The 17,816-nt window shown below is 39.4% G+C and overlaps 1 protein-coding gene across 3 annotated transcripts in view; it reads left to right on the forward strand.

Moving 5' to 3' along the window:
- The first annotated feature begins 992 nt into the window (after positions 1-992).
- Positions 993-17,816, forward strand: part of NUP98 (nucleoporin 98 and 96 precursor) — an 87,659-nt gene continuing 70,835 nt past the window's right edge. For all 3 annotated transcript variants that reach the window (XM_052653299.1, XM_052653300.1, XM_052653301.1), the window contains exons 1-6: positions 993-1,141; positions 13,464-13,558; positions 13,895-13,996; positions 14,108-14,284; positions 15,752-15,891; positions 17,434-17,541. In XM_052653299.1, coding sequence (XP_052509259.1) covers positions 13,483-13,558; positions 13,895-13,996; positions 14,108-14,284; positions 15,752-15,891; positions 17,434-17,541 — 603 coding nt within the window. In that variant the 5' untranslated portion in view covers positions 993-1,141; positions 13,464-13,482. The remainder of the gene's footprint in view (positions 1,142-13,463; positions 13,559-13,894; positions 13,997-14,107; positions 14,285-15,751; positions 15,892-17,433; positions 17,542-17,816) is intronic.

Genomic DNA, 17,816 nt, shown 5'->3' on the forward strand with positions numbered 1-17,816 from the left:
CTCTGAGCCACCAGGGAACACAAGGGGAAGGAACACCAATTTGAAAATAAAGCTTTAACTTCCAAGAGCCCCGCCCTGAAGATAAGACAGTAAGTAACAGAATACAAAGAAACAAAGCTGTAACAGAGGCTTGCCCAAGCATCACCCCAACTCGCTGGGACAGACTGATCCACAAAGGTATCCCAGAGGAGGCGGGATCATTTCAATTAGAGCTTTAGGGGTTCCTGAAGTGCAGGTGGGAAAAAAGTCCCAATAATTGTTATTTGTACCAAACTTTAAGCTGAGCCATTCCCTTAGGGCATCACTAACACTCCCAATGCCTATGCTATGGATTCAGAGAGAGAGAGGTTATGTTGGGCTGGCACGGGTCAGGAGGCAAGAAGGCCAGGTTTGGGGGCCTTGGAGCAGCTGCAGGCGAGCTACTTAGATAGACCTAAGCGGGCCCTCCAGCTCCGCACGTGGTCTGGGCAGGAAATGAGGGCCGAACAACAGGAGCATTTTCCCATGACCACCCGCGGACTGAGGCAAAGGAAGGGTAGAACAGTTACCATGCCATCCTGGAGCTTCACTCTGATTGGCCCGAGTCTCAGCAGTCTGGGTGTCTCCGCTCCAGGGAAGGGGCGGAGCCTCGGCATAGCGTCATCACCCTTATCCCACCCCCCGCCCGATGTAGCCACTCACCAGCCCACTTCGAGGGGCCCTATGTGACGTCACTACCCCTCCCAGCCAACCGCGGCGACGAGGGGCGGCACTCCATGGCCCTCCTTACCGCCCCTCCCCTTTCCTCCCCCTAATTCCTTCGGTCCCGCCTCTTCCCCCTCTCCTAGTCTCCCAAAGACAGCCCTCACGTTCGGTTTCAAAAGACCCGTGGTCCAATGACTAACAGGGCGGCTGTAGAGTGGCGGCGGCGTCTGCCAATGCGCAGACTGCGAGGGCGGAGCGCTCGCAGCGAGCCTCTGACGGCGGGCGGCGTGTGACGCAGTCGGGCCCTCTACGCGCAGCGCCCGGAGCGGCGGTCGGTATCGGCGGTGGCGGCGGCGGCGACGGTTTCGTGGCGGCCGCGCGCTGCTCTTTGAGGGGCGGGTGGTGGTCCGGCCTAGGCCTTCACTCCTGACACTTCCCCCCCGCCCCCAGCACCGCGGTAAGTCGGGAGCCAGGGTGGTGGAGGCCGGAGACCGGCAGGCTCCTCCTCCACTTTGGGAGGGCGGGTGCGCGGGGCGTCCCAGGCCCTCTCCGCGCCCGAGTCTCGCGCCCTAGCGCGTACCTTCTGTCCTGAGGGAGGGGGCGGGTCGCGGGCCCCGAGGCCTGACCCTTCAGGCTCTGAGGAGGGATCGCTCTCTGTGGGTTCTGGGCCCGGGGGTCTCGCGTTGAAGCCTCCCTTGAGTGAGCGTTTCTCTAGCAGGTTGTACTCATTCATTTGCCCGTCAGTGATTAGGTGGGCAGGCCCTTTGCGGGGGCAGCGCCTTGAGAACCTGAGGGATGGTTTCCTCAGCACTTCCCTGATCATCGTGGGGGATTGGGCTTTATTTGCTTTGGCTTCTCCAAGGGGAAATTTGCAACCCCTGGGGAGGGTGAGTGGGTCTGGAGTTTGTGAGCTTATTAAAACTGTATCTGAGAATTAAGGTCATTTAATGGAGTGAAACCTTACTTTTTGTTCTCCCGCGTGTCCCACATAAAGCTAGACGAGAAACAGGGTGAGGTTTCTGGATTACTTACTTTAGCCTTAAGGACCTTGGAAATTGTCAATTCCCCTACCCCATATCACGTGCAGGTTTCATAGGTGGAGAAGCTGAGGCCCAGAGGAGAAACAGTACCAGAAATTGCCAGAAATTTTTCTACTATACTGCCCTCCCTGGGCGTTCTAGCCCCCCATTACTGAGGATTCCCTTTAGAAAATTTGAGGGGTCAAGATGGTGACATTGAGTAGTTGGAAGCAGAAACCTAGTTTTCAATATAGTTTCCGATTTGGTTGCTACCCGCCCAGTTCACCGTAAGGCAAACGCTTCCTTAGTGGAACCCTAGCCTAGACCATGAGAACTAAACTCAAAAGTTGAAGACCATCAGGGGTATCATGTATTGGGAATGAACTGATAAGGCTACATATTAGTGGCTAGTTTCCTGATCTAGGTCTGAAATTTTTATTTGTGTCGGCTACTGAGGATTCAGAAGAAAGGGTCCAGTTAGTGAGCTACAGTAGAGTTGAAATAGAAAACAGGAAATAAAGACAAGACTTAGAAAGATACACAGCAGTCATTTGGCACTTCTTGTATCTTGGGACTCATAACTCCTCTCTTACCGAATTCGAAAACATAGAATAAGGTGAGAAAATTACACTGTTTTGGGAGAAGAAGCTAGGGAAGAAAGAAGAGAGCAGTGATCATTCCCTGTGATAGTCTAATAAATTCAAAAAGAAAGAAACACTTGTTAGATGGTGTGTTTGGAACTTGTTGAAGTTTGGATATATAGAAAACAAACCAGAAGTTGGACAAGAAGGAGGTCCTGGGAAGTACTTTTGATAAATTTATTTTTTGACTCATCACTTTCCTCTTGTTTTGATGATGAAGCAAAAATTGAGAAATGTAGTGTATAAGAGCAGAAGCTGTAGTCTTATAATACTAAGAGGTGAACAGGGTGTGTTTTGTGTGCCATTTTCTCTTCTGGGAAGCCTCCCCCGGCATTCTTTCCCCTGCAGCCTTCTATAACACTTATTTGATACTTCATTTATGACACCAGTCATTTTGTATTTCAGCTGTGTCTTTTTATTAGACTGGTAAAAAATTTTTTGTCTTGTATTCAGTTTGCTTTTCACATAGTAGGCCCTCAGTAAGTGTGCTTGTCTGGATGGATAAGCAAATTGGAGGAGTTAAGCCTAAAAATAGTCTATAAAGAGGCTAGGTATTTGTGCACTCCTGAAATATCAGGCCCAGATAAGAGGACCCATACCGTTTGTGTGTTATGTTGTACTTTGATACCTGACTGTTCATGTCCATTTGCTCCTAGACAGCTAATAACAAGCACAACTTTTAGGGAACCGGATTCATAGCTTGGAAATGTTACTTCCTCTGATACTTTTATAGTAGCAAGTAACCTTAGGAGGTAAGGGGTAGTAATACTGATGTTAAATTTCCAGTAAATAAAGACCACATCTGTAATTATGCAATCTGTTCAAAGCTTAAGGGAATAAGAAATTTAGCAATTTAACAATAAGTATTAGAGACAAAGTATATAAACAACGTTTCTTGAGAATTTGGCACATTCTGTGTGTTTAGAATTGAACCTAAGTATTTTTCATTTATGTATTGTATTTTACCGATTAGATACTCATAACACCCTCTCTCCAAGATTTAACATTCAAGAATGTCTTCAAACATTTTCAAATGTTACTTGAGAGGCAAAACTGCCCCTCAGTGAGACTGGTGTTCTACAGAGAACGTTCCCAATATTTCAATAAAAAATCTTACATTTATCATACTTTGTCTGTGTTTGTGGAGTCAGCTAATAAGTTGCATTTGGTTGAGATATCCTTGAAAAACCTTAAATTGTCAAAATCTGAGATGGGAAGCTAAAAAGAGTACTAGAGTTGCTTTCTTTATTTCTCCTTCCATGTCTGTCGTAGCCTCCCTTTCTCTGGAATAGGAGAAATTAGAGTCCTATTTGAAAGGGGATAGGTCATTGGGTAAATAGAGCAATATTTATTTCATTTTTTGTGGAAAAAGGCAAAAGAGCTTGTACTTGAATTGATACAATTAAATGCGATGCTATATCTGGTCCTAAGAGTGAAGCTGGGAGGCAGTAGGGTGAGTGGAAAGATGTGAAACTGGAGTCAGACGATTAGAAGAGGGCTCTAACAGTTCAAGTTTGAGGTCTTGGGACTCCTTTATATTTTTAAGAACCATTGCAGACTCCAAACAGCTTTTGTTTATGTGGCTTAATATTTACTGTACTAGAAACAGACCAACTTTGAAAAGATTTATTGATTTAAAATTATTTTGCTATTATAAATAACAACTTTATGAAAAGTTACTAAAAAATTTAGTGATAAAGGTGGCATTGTTTTGCATTTTTGCAAATCTTTTTAATGTCTGGCTTAACAGAAGACCACTGAGTTCGCAGATTTTATGCATTCATATGGTTGGTATGTTATTTTAGTTGAAGTATGTGAAGAAAATCCAGCCTCATACAGGTACATAGTAATTGGAAAAGGGAGGAATAGTTTATTATTTTGTTTATTTATTGGCTGCACTGGGCAGCATGTGGGATCTTAGCTCCCTGACCAGGGATCAAACCTGTGCCCCCTACATTGGGAGTGTGGAGTCTTAACCATTGGACCGTCAGGGAAGTCCTGGAAAAAGTGCTTTTTAAATAATCTTATCACATAATTGTAGATTTCTCCTTTGACACTACACTCAAACCTGGACTTGTGTACAATGTTTACATTAAAATTCATTGGTCTGTCTTGCACTTTGAATGGGTGTTTACCCGAGCATGATTTTCTGACATCATATATTGGTCATTATGAATCACTGGGCTTCCCAGGTGGCTCACTGGTAAAGAATCTGCCTGCCAGTGCAGGAGATGTGGGTTCAATCCCTGGGTCAGGAAGGGCCCCTGTAGAAGGAAATGGAAACCCACTCCAGTATCCTTACCTGGAAAATCTCACGGACAGAGGAGACTAGCAGGCTACAGTCCATGGAATTGCAAAAGAGTCAGACATGACTTAGGGACTAAACAAAAACAAGGGAATCATTGATTCACTGAGTCATGCAGCTCTTCCAAATGTTGACAGATTTACGGTTGCTCATATTGCCACACATTTCATCAGATGTCTTTTAAAAATTGGGAAGCTAACAAGCTCATAGTGGTGTACACAGGTTTTCAAGATTCCAATTTTTGCTTCAAATCTAAGTAAACAAAGTTTGTCATTTTTTCTTTGAAATGAAAATGGTGTTCCATGAAGAAAAATCTGTTGGTTCCACTTTGTATTCACAAGTAATCACCCACCTGTTTTTCATTGGGGAAGCCCTTGTAGTTCAACATGTAGAAGTGCTTTTGAGTATTTCCCACTTCATCCCCCAGAATAATCGCACAGAATATTGAAAAGATGTGCCCTGAAATGTTTTAATACAGTCAATAATTTACTGCTCTATCAAGGACATTCAAGTGAAAGTAGGTTTTTATGTGTGCTGTGAGTGAGTGGCAGTGAAGAATCCAGTGACTCTACAGTTTGGGGCCATTGTTTTGTTTTGTGTTCGATTCTAGCAGTTTTATATACCATTAGATGCAGAGGTCAGCACAGTTTTTTTTTAATATATATATTTTTTAATCTTTTGGCTGTGGGGCATGTGGGATTTTAGTTCCCTGTCCAGGGATCGAATCTGCACTCCCTGCATGATCAGCATAGAGCCTTAACCACTGGACCACTAGGGACATCCCAGCACAGTTTTTTCAAAAAGACAAATAATGTCTTAAGATTATTATAAAAATAGCTTTTACTTCATGGGCCCCCTCAAAAAGGTTTTGGGGACTTCTAGGAGCCTTGAGAACCACTGATCTAAGACAGTGATTTTTCACACTTGGTTCATACAGCCATAAGCTTCTTTGAAAGTGTTCACTGATGAGGTTCTGTTGTGTCCCCATCCCTCTTTAGTGCACCAGAACAGCTGTTTGTTTTATGAACAGCACTGCTGATCAAGGGGAATATAATTGCGTGAATTAGCCTGTTCAGGAAGAAAACAGTTCATCCTTCATGAGTGTGTATCAGAATCACTCATCGCTTCACAACTTTGTTTAGACTACTTCCATGTACTTCTTTTACACAAAGATTACTAGTATCTGCACATCTAACCTTCTTGCTAGATGGAATAAGCTTAAGAAATAGGCAAATAGTTTTGTAAATTAAAAAGATGTGAGGATTTCCCTGGTGATCCATGGTTAAGAATCCACCTGCCAGTGCAGGGGACATCAGATTCGATCCTTGGTCCAGGAAGATTCCACATACTTTGTAGCAACTAAGCCCTTAGCCACAGCCACTGAGCCCATATATTGTAGAGCCCATGCTCTGCAGCTCTGCAACGAGAGAAACCACTGCAATGAGAAGAGTAGCCCCTGTACACTGCAACTAGAGAAAACTCTTGGGCAGCAACAAAGACCCAGCATGGCCAAACATAAATAAATACATAAAATTTATATATTAACATGAGTAGTTAAAAATGAAGCTGCCAATGTGAGATGAGCAGAAGTGAATGAATAATCAGAGTGCCCTCAGTATATTGTTTGGGGAGGTAATTGTTTTAATTTTTGCTGTGGTGCTTCACGGTTGTTTTAAATGGTCAGTAGGTGACACCAACAGTGTTGGGAAATAAGTCATATTATGTTTGGAGTTCTGGCTTGGCACTGATCAATCAAAGTTTAGAGTGATTGATTTTCTAATTTAAAATATTGTAAAACTAGACTGAAATCTGCTCTTGAGGAGCCCTAGTTTGAGGCATCTTTGTTCTAACAATCCTTTGGCGTAGGCTGTATAATCCCTACCATTCAGGTATAGAAATTGAGATCTGAAGGTTGAATATCATAACTACAATTACAGAGTAGCAAGTAGCAGCAGTTTTTTATTCCTTTACTTTTTTATTTTCACTTAATTTTAGATTCACAGAGAATTGCAAGCATACTAAATGGCAGAGAGTTTTAAATACAGATTTGTCTCTAAGACTAATGTACTCTTCACTGCTTCAGTTTGTAAAATGAGTTTAGGGGATGAAAAATGTTACTCAGCACTATGAGGAAGGAGCTGTATTAGGTACTCTGGATTATTTTAAATTAATTTTACACACTAATGGGAGAAATTGAGGGGAATCACAATACTTTTTACTAGGGCAGCAAACAGGTTACACACTCAAGCAGCAGGTATGACGGCAAATATATTGCATAACTAAAAACAGCTGGGAGGCATTAGTTTATGTAATCAGGGTTGGAAAGGGGAAGGGGAAGTATTTTTATACTGATAGGAGTCTGAAGGGTGTAATCTGGGACTGTCATGTTGAGGCAGGTGAGGCTTGAGTAGCAATTTTTAGAAAGAGAAGGGGACATAGTTTTTAGAGAGGAAATGAATGTTATAACAAAAGGTATGGAGAAGGCAATGGCAAACCACTCCAGTATTCTTGCCTGGGAAGTTCCCTGGACAGAGGAGCCTGGTGGGCTACAGTCCATGGGGTCACAAAAGAGTCCAACACGATTGAGTGACTAAAACAACAGCAGCAAAGGGTATGGCTTGATCTGAGGATCAGTTACAAGTAGACTGTAAAACAAGAGAATAATGGGTGGTTTTGCTGGGATATGTTATTAGGTGATTAATAAGCCAATCTGTTTTACTTGAAGCTCTTACCAACTCCCATCCCTCCTCTCCCACCCAAGGGAAAAATTAGCAGTCATTCAGTTCAGTTTTCTGTGGATGATAATTTCTGTCTTTTTTAGTACTTCTGTGAAGATGAGAGACTGTATGAAAAAGTACTTTGTAAACTAAAGTACTAGTCCATTCATCTAACACATAGTGTTTTTGCTTTTTTCTGAGTTTGATACAAAGGAAGCGGAAAGAAAAAATTACTTCCCATTTGTGTAATTTTCTGTTGTCAGAGAGCAGCAAACTTGCTTAGTCATTCAGATAGCACATAAAGTTGGCAGTTGACTGGGTGTTACCATGTTTCAGGGTCTGTCCACCACTTTTCTGGAAGAAAACTGAGTTTTGTTGTCTAACCCAGAGTTCACAAAGCTCACAAAAATTGGACATCAGTTAATTAGCTTTAGTTGGGACAGTGGGGAATACTGGACTACTGTTATCTGTTATTAAGGCTACCTCTTTCTTGTATCTGACAGTCTGAATTATTACTTAGAAGATTGAACATAGAGAACAGAGTAAATTTAAGGACATTGCTTCTTTCCATATAGTACTATTGGAATTTTTTTTATTCTTTGTAAGTATGTCTTATATACCAAATGGAGAAAAATTGCAATGAAAATAAGTCAGTTCATCCTTAAAAGAAGTGGTTCATCTTTGTAGGAAAGTTCATCGAGATCATGGCAATATCTTATAAATTGTTGATCCACAAGAGAAATTACCTTCCTGGTGACTAGATCTCCCATATTTGCCAGAGAAATGTCTCTTTCTTCTAATGGTGCTGGATCAATACTGCCAAGTTTTGGTCTCTTAGGTTCCCTGTTTGTAATGAGTGCAAAGTCAATTCCCTTTAGTCGTCAGTGTTCTTTCTTAAGGCAGTCTAGACTCTATAGACTCTCAGAGCATAGCTTCTGGAGTAAATAATAGCTTTGTGATTTGGGGCAAGTTATTTCTGTCTCAATTTCACCATTTGTAAAATAGGGATAAAAACACCTATTTCGTTGGATTTTGGGGGATGTTTATAAGAGATAATTCATTTTTAAAAAACAGAACAGTGCTTGGGACACAGTAAGAAGTCAAATTTTAGCTAGTATTTATTCTAGAAGGATTTCAGTTTGGCTCAGGTTAATATATTTGGAAGGATCAAGACTTGAATATGTGCTTTGCCTTTAAACGTGAATGAATTTAGAGGTTCCACACCTTTCAGTCACTTGGATCACTACTTTCCTTTTGAATAGGTTTTTAAATGGAAATAGAGTTAAGGCCAGCATCTGCACCCTCTAGATCACTCGTTACTGATGATAGAGGAAGTAGACATTACTGAGAAGTTCGGATCCTCTGCATTCTCTGCCCCATGCCTTATTTCCCTTCCTCTCTCCAGAGGGAACCACCTTCCTGTGTTTTACTAGTCTTTTTCTTTTACTTTTACTATGTATATATGTATCCATAAATAATTGTGTTATCTTTTCTATTTTACATAAAGAATCTGCCAATTATATCTTTTTGCAACTTCCTTTCTTTTGTTGAACATCTTTTACTTGAAATAATTCTTTTAGGGTAACTTTGTTCGAGTGTTTTGATGATGCCTTATTGTCGATACACCATATCCTAGGTAAATACTTAGCTGAGTGCCCTGATTCACTGCTTTAGTTGAGTAATTTAAGATTGATGACATCATTACATAATAAACTGATGAGTACATTTATTATGTGTTTATCATATGGGGGAAACTGAGAGGAGAGGTACACAGATAACCCATTCTTGTTTTTGCAATATTTTAATTTTAATTTTTTTTAACACCAAAAACATTCTATATTGGGTGTAGCCGATTAACAATGTTGTCATAGTTTCAGGTGAACAGAGAAGGGTGAACAGCCATACATACACATGTATTCATTCCCTCTCAAACTCCCCTCTCATCCACTGCCACATGATGGTGATAATATATCCCTATTTTAAATGTTATCAGCTAGTTTAAGAAAATATATACATATACATAAACATTTTAAAATACATATGCGTGTGTATAATATACTATATACATACACACACATACATATATATGTATATATATACAAGCCAAAGAAGTGTCTGCTGGTTGTATCCAACCATTTTGTGATCTCTTCCTTTTAGCAACCTCATTAGATGAAAAATTCTACCAAGAATCTTTCCTTTCAGAGCTTCCTTTCGTTGTGAGAGTTAATCTAGGGTAATTTTATTTTTAAGTTAGAAATTGCTTCTAAAGTAACTTGACCATTCAGACTGAGTTTTAAAAACACATTCGCGGTGATTGCCATTAATTTAGGAAATGAGTACAACTGCGTTTCAGACTGCTTGTTAGGTTCTGGGATAGTAAACAAATGGTACTGTTCGTATCCTGGAGTTCATGTGTGTTGCAGGTTGTGTTGGGGGAGGTTGAGAGGTTGACATCTTTGGGAAGCAGACTCTGAATTGGAGATAATCCTGCATGAGTTTTATTAGTGCACTTGGGATCACCACTTGTGGAAAAGAAGAGAAGGAAGTAGAATGGGCTGAGGAAGAAACTGAGTTGTCATAGTATCTTAATGAAGGCCTTAGCCAATCCATGTTTGCTATGAAGCTGAAATCACCCTTCAGAGTTATCCTAAGCTGGAACAAAGATGTCTGGCTTTTAGATATGGTCTGTCCCCTGAAGAGCTATGACAGACATTGAGAGCATGTTAAAGAGCAGAGATATCACTTTGATCTGACCCTTGGTGAGGCAACTCTTTTCATTAGAGGCAGTTCTGAAGAGGACCGACAGCTGAAAGCTGTCTTTTGGTAGTACGTCTCAGCAGCTGGGACAACAAATCTTTCAGTCCTCAAGGGAGATCTGTGTAGTTGATGGTGTCACAGGGTTCATGGTAGAGAGAGTTAAGATAGATATGTGTAAATAAATCATACTGTGCTATGGAAGCCCAAAGGAGTGACTGATTACTAACAGGAGTTAGGAAGACCTTGTAGAAGAGATGACATTTGAGCTAGGTGTTTTTTTTTTTTTAAACATATTTATTTTATTTATTTATCTAAGCTGCTCTGGGTCTTCGTTGTGGCATGCAGGCTTCTCTCGTTGTGGTCCAAGGGCGGCATGTGGGATCTAGTTCCCTGACCAGGGGTCAGACCTGGACCCCCTGCATTGGGAGCACAGAGTCTTAGCCACTGGGCCACCAGGAAACTCCCTGAGCTAGGTTTTGAAGAATGAATTAGGAAGTTGTTTGGTAGGAGCAAGGCGGGGGGGGGTAAGGAGTTTGAGGGGGGTAAGGGGGCATTTTTTACTGAGTCACTGACATTTCATAGCAGAGTCAGGAAATTGGTTTATTTGAAGTGCAAAGGGTTTAATATATTAGCTATTCTTTAATTTCTAGCAATCATGATAAAAATAATGAAGCTGTTTGTAAAATCTTGGTTTGCTTCCATGGGGATAATTTTTTTAAAAAAACACTTAGAATCCCAGTATGATCAGACTTGAGAGTAAGCCAAGTTCATCCTTGCCAGAACCATAAAGACAGGCTAAGCTTGAGTGAGAAGCTTTCTTTCCAAGAGTCTAAACTGTGTTGGCCTTTTTCTTGAGTCTGGAACAGATGAATTTTCTTAATATACTGCACATGTTCTTGCTTGTTGCTTAGTATCGTCCATCCTAGGATTGAGGGTGTCCATGGGAAGTCGGAGGTTAAACTGGGGTGCTACTGCTTATCCCTTTTTTCACCTTGGGGAAACTTGTTGAACACCTGATTCTGTTCCCTCATCTGTAAAATACAGGTGGTGAGGCATAACCCCACCTTTTAGGGTTGTTGTGATAACCTGTAAGAGCTTATAAACTGTGAGATATTTCTCAGGATATTTTATTACTGCTTAAAATTCCTTTGTGGAGTATATGTGTGATGCTAGGTTTGTATGTTAGGATAAGACTGTTAGAAATCAAATTTTGATCATTAGAAGTTGTGGATTTGGTCTGTAGCAGTGGCACTAGTGCCGAACTGACAGAAAGCTTCTGTATGAGAATTTGAGTCCTGACATGTCTCCTCTGTGGAGGAAATCAGGCTTACATGAGTAGATTGCTGTTCATAGGGTTGGATAAGAAAATGAATGGCAGACTTAGCATGGTAATGGTGTTACAGCTCAGTTTTTGCCTTATTGGTGATGGATGAAAAATTTTAGTCAGCAGATAAAGGCAAGTGAATTTCCTTTATTTGTAGGGCCTGTGACCCAAGACTGCAGTATGAGAGAGAGAACAATCAAAATGAGTTGGTCCAGACATCTGACCCCAGCACAACTGTCAGTTCTGAATGAACTGTTTAGTATTTCCAAGAATTATTTCCCCTGAAAGGGTAGTCACCAGTTGATACGGTAAAGGTCCGGTTCATCACTTTATGACACCTGGTAGATTGAAAAGGCAGGAAAATTCAACTACATTTTATTGCTGAAGGAGAAATGATGAAATACCTGAAATACAGCCCCCAGTTCCAAGAAAATGCATTAGAATCATTTGAGGAGGCTTTCAAAATACAAATGCCTCCATCCTAATCCTGGACATTTTGGTTTCTGACTTCTGGAATGAGGTATAGGGGGTGTAGTTAGAAAAATTTGCATCTAGTTCTAATGTGGCCCTCTTGAACTACTGGTTTCAGTGAGCTCTGTTTAACTGAAGAAGTTATTAAATTCCTGGATGTTCAGATAAAGAACTAAGTGTTGGAAGTTTTTTTCTAGGGAAATATGGAGGGGGGCAGAACGTTGCTTTCTACATCTTTTCCAGTGTTGCACACAGTGTTGGGAGTGTTAGAATACCAAAGTGCTAATGGGACTCTGGAACATTGTGGGCACACCTCAGCATGTTACATTGAATTCTATTATATGAATGAGGCATACGATTTTACTAGAAGAAAAGAAGTGTTTCATTATGTGTAAATAATAGAAAGGCCATAATACCTGTCACAATCTAAACAAGCATGATTGTCTGTTTTCTGAGTTTTAATATTAAAAATAGTTTACTTAAGGCTTCCCTTGTGGCTCAGCTGATAAAGAATCCGCCTGCAATGTGGGAGACCTGGGTTTGATCCCTGGGTTGGGAAGATCCCCTGGAGAAGGGAAAGGCTACCCACTCTGGTATTCTGGCCTAGAGAATTCCATGGACTGTCCATGGAGTCTCACAGAGTGGGACACGGCTGAGTGACTTTCACTTTGACTTTTACTCATTGTTTTCTTGTCTGCTGGCACGTAAGTGGTAGCAGATGTTTTAAATTTAAGGAAAATTTGTTGACCGGGGCGGGACGGGAAGTGTTTACTTTTTTGTAAAACTATACCTTGTTTTCATTCAAATCTAGGGGGGGAAAAACTTTTACTTTGGCCAATGCATTAAGTGACCATGTTGTACATAGTTTGGATATTTTCGGGGGCTCATTCCTGTGAAATGGAGGTTTTGACCAAAAGTTTTCTGTAATATTCCCCAAAGTAGTAGAAGATAGGTAAGCAGAGAACCATAGAGAATAGTGTTAAGAAGTAATCTCAAAAAGAATGTCAGGGTACCAGAATCTCTCAGGTTTAGAGATGGGAGGAGGGGGTGTACATAGTTTGAAGAACAATATTACAACATTTATATACTGAAAAATACAGGGAAAAACTTTTTACAGTGCAAACTATTGAAAATAAAGCCTGACCAAAAATTTAGCTTCTCAGATTGGGATAACAGAATAATGTTATAATTTTTAAGGAGTATTCTGCATCACTTCCTACATGGGGCATACCAAAATAGGGCATAGTAGACCTGATGTCTTTATTAAAGGGGGGCTTAAGTTTTAAAAAGGTCTAAAAACATTGTTTTAAAGGGACAGTTGTGGGTATGATATAAGTTTTAATTTCACATTATGGTACTGATTCAGTTTAGCTCAGTTTTACAAAGTCTGTTTTATCACATAGAATTTCAGAATATTGAACAAGGGTGAATATTGTGTTACAGTTTGAATAGGCCTAATTAAATTTGTAGAATAGTACATTTTCTGAAAAAAATTCTACCACATTTTATGGTCTTTAAAAAGTGATAATTTTTTCTTTTTTCCAGCTCTCTGAAGATTTTGAAGATGTTTAATAAGTCATTTGGAACACCCTTTGGGGGTGGCACTGGTGGCTTTGGCACAACTTCAACATTTGGGCAGAGTAAGTTTTAAAAAATAACAAATAAGGGAGAGAAATCTTAAGCTGTTTTAAGAACAAATCCACTCCAATAGTTTTAGATAGGAATTAATTTATACTTTGATCTTTATAATAACTTGAAAAATAACCAGGATAAAATCTTGTTAAAATTTTCTAAAAAATAGAAATAAAATTTGAGTTTTCTTGGTTTTCTGATCCTTAGTAGAATGTACTTACTGTTATTAATTGGCTCTTTTATCAGAAAGTTATAATTTGTTACTAATTTTCAGACCAGGAAATACTTTTTTAAACATTGACCTGGTTTAGATTTTATTTTGATTCTGGAATTTGCTTTATCAGATACTGGATTTGGCACTACTAGTGGAGGAGCATTTGGAACATCTGCATTTGGTTCTAGCAACAATACTGGAGGCCTGTTTGGAAATTCACAGACCAAACCAGGTAGGGATTTTATTTGGAATACTATTGGTTTATTCATAGCTGGTGTAGGATTTCATTTAGTGACTCCAATCTGTGTAACTGTTTTTTTTACCCCCTTCTCTATCTCTCCAGGAGGCTTATTTGGTACCAATTCATTTAGCCAGCCAGCTACCTCCACAAGCACTGGCTTTGGGTTTGGCACATCAACAGGAACATCAAATAGCTTGTTTGGAACTGCAAGCACAGGAACCAGCCTCTTCTCATCCCAAAACAATGCCTTTGCACAAAATAAGCCAACGGGCTTTGGGAGTAAGTAGTAAATCTTTGGACTTCTGCCTCTGACAGTTTGATTTTCTTATTGAATGTGTTCTCTCTTCTCCTTTCCCTGTGTTCATCCACCCCCTTTTCTCACCAGACAGCACAAACATGGGGAGAGGAAAACTTCAAAATGTATTGAAAAGTTAAATAGGCTGGAAAGGAAGGGGTTATGTACATCTCTCTCTGAATGGAAGTCTGAGGAGGACTGGTATTTAAGGAATATGCAGAGGAAGAGCCACCTGATACAGAATGCCCAGAGAATAAGATGAAAGGCCAGGTCAGAGTACTTCATAGGTATCAAGAAGGAAGAATTTCAAGGAAAATGTGTGTAGTCAACCATAATACATAGCACCTTCCAGGGCACCTTCTTCCTTTGTTTCACTTCTGGTTTGAAGAGACTAATGCAGAAATGATAAGTACTGGATGTGACATAGTTATGTCTCCATTCCTTAGCCATGGCCAATTTGTTTAATTGGTGGCTTCTTTCTCTTTAAGTCTAAATGCGGCTCAGGGATACTTCACACAGTTCTTTGAGGCAAAAACGTTGCTAGTTGCACAGGTTTGCCCAGTGAGTTGATGCCATTTTGCCACTAGTATGGCAGAATGAGTAAGTTAATCAGCTGTCATTATTTTATAAAGGGAAAGTTGTTTGAGGGAATGTTGAAATATTTAACCATAATGGTATAAAATGCATTCTAAAATACTCATTCAAAAGAGACATGGCTGTTTACTTTAAACTATGTTTTAGGACATGTTTTTAGAAAAGAAATAGTTGACTGCTTGTGAGAAATCAACATTCCTCTTAACTTGGTATTAGGATGTTATTGTATTGGCAGATAACTTTGTATTGCTTACTGCTATTTCTGGTACCAAGAAGTCATATTTTATATTTAGAAAAATACATTCCTTAGATAGCAGTTACATTCTCTGTTATGTAATTATTTAAAACTCAGCTTTATGGAAAAGTAGATTTACTTCTGTAAATGATCAACATGCCTACTGATTTTTCTAAATTATTTTTCTGGGTGAAGTTTTGTATTAACCTATGTTTGATTACCCTAATTGGACCATTTGTATGTTTCAATGTTGTGATAAGACATTGTCAGGAAGACAAGTTCATTCAGCATATGGTCTTACCGAGAGAAATGAGATAAAGTATTTGATGAAACAGAGTATTGTTTCTTTCAGCTTGTTGTGTGAGTATGCCCAAGAAGGACTTTATGGACACTTAGCTGACTAAAAGATTCAGATTTTGTTTTACTTCAGTTTTGAGCCTAGAACTGTGTGTGTGTGTGTGTGCGCACGCACACGTGTGCACACGCACAATATCCACTTGACGGTACTTGCTTGAGAGATTTGAAAGTAATGCTGCTCTAATGCCACAGCCCAATTCCAAAAAAACTTACAGATTCTTAAATTCTTTACTGTTACTGTCCCATTTTTCTTTCTAATTTATAGATTTTGGAACAAGTACCAGCAGTGGGGGACTTTTTGGAACTACAAATACCACCTCTAATCCTTTTGGTAGCACATCTGGCTCTCTCTTTGGGCCAAGTAGTTTTACAGCTGCTCCTACTGGGACTACTATTAAGTTTAACGTAAGTATTTTCCAGTCTTTGTGGAGTATTTTTTTGCAGGATGAGTTATAAAATTTCCTCTCTTTCCAGTTATGCATAGGTTAGTCTCACTCTTCCTGAAATGTGTTAAGAACAGTATCTGGTAATAGTTGTAAATCCTATGGACAGAGGAGCTTGGCGGGCTACAGTCTGTGGGGTCCCAAAAGAGTCCAGTATGACTTAGCAACTAAACAACAAGACAGGGAAAGTCATGAAACATAAATCTAGATTATAGTTTATGTTTGAATTATAATCAAACCAGTTAAATTTGTATTTATAAGGTTGATTAAAGTAGCTACTATCAGGAGTTCCCTGATGGCTTAGTGGTTAGGATTCCAGGTTTTCACTGTCATGGCCTGGGTTCAGTCCCTGGTCAGGGAACTGAGATTCTGCAAACCATGCCATGGCCAAAAAGGGAAAAAACTAGTATAAGGTTCAACTTGTATTTACAGTGTTCATAATTGACCTTTGAATGGTCAAAAATTCTTTATAGAAATAAAGAATGATGGAGCAAACTGTAAAAATCACTGAAAGTAAGGACTTTAAGGAGCTATATGGTATATCAATATTCTGTGTGCCAATTAGAAATAAAATTTTTGTTGCTGAAATGGCAGATTGAGGCAATAGACTTTAGTGTTTTCTTCAGCTTTTTTGAGAGAATTTGGATAGAGAGAATGAAAGATTTTGTTTATGAAAATCTGTGGACTACCACTTGATGTAAGATACCACTTGATGTGATTGCTTAGGAGATACTTAGGATAGGCTGGCAGTGCAGTTAGCCTAATGAAAATCTCTGGCAAAAATAGGGATTGGAAAAACTTGTTAAAATTTAATCCAGAAAATAAAGAATTTCTTAGGCAAAGTAGTGAATTCATATTGCTGAAGTTAGAATCTTGAATTTAAAGTTAAATGTAAATGATAGTGAAAAATATTGTCTGTTGTCTCTTGGAAAGTATAGTAATTGAGAAAACTGACATTATGGGGTTGCAAAGTGAAGAGCAACTTCACTTCACTTCACTTTAGTTACTAGTACCTTTGCCTCATAAGCTTATAGGAGGAAAAACCAGGCTTCCATATTTCTTAAATGCAACAATAATCATAAAGCAGACACTTCAGAGCAGAATAGGAATTAGAACTCAGAAATAGAGGCTAAATGTATATATTGGGTAAATTGGATAAAGCTTTCTTTATGCATATATTATTAAGTATATTTTAGTAGATAATTGGATGGCTTGGTTATGGGATTAATCTCTGGGATTTTTTTTTTTTGTTTTTTTAAAATTCTCTGAATTTTTGATAACAGTTACTGAGATTAACTTATGTAATAACCTTAATAAAAGGTGAGATTAGAAATGCAGAGTATTTAATCAAGCACTGTTAAAGCTGTCTTGTTTAGTAAAAGACCTAGGGGACTGGTTATAGAGTTCAGTAGTTGAAGAATTGTGCCTGGGAGAGTAGGGTTATAAAACTTGAACTTAAACATTTGCTTTAGACTTTCAGATTTACTTTTATTTTCCTTTGCAGCCTCCAACCGGTACTGATACTATGGTTAAAGCTGGAGTTAGCACTAACATCAGTACCAAGCACCAGTGTATTACTGCTATGAAAGAATATGAAAGCAAGTCACTAGAGGTCAGTAAAAGGCATTACAGAGTATCACCCTAACCTTTTGATTCTATTAGGGAGCAGCTTTTTTAAATGTTTCTGATTATGTTTTAGGATTTATGTAAAAAACTAACATCAACCAAATTTTTTTTTAATTAATATATTATTTATCAGTTATTTTAGACAAGGATGATATTCAGCTAGTATGTTCCAGTATAGTTTACTAATAGTCTACTCTGACTGGTTCCTCATACTACTCTGGGCAGTGTATGCACGTGCATGTGTTTTTAGTAAACTCATGC

This window comes from Budorcas taxicolor, chromosome 15, assembly GCF_023091745.1.
Source record: "Budorcas taxicolor isolate Tak-1 chromosome 15, Takin1.1, whole genome shotgun sequence".
In the NCBI taxonomy this organism is placed as follows: Eukaryota; Metazoa; Chordata; class Mammalia; order Artiodactyla; family Bovidae; genus Budorcas; species Budorcas taxicolor.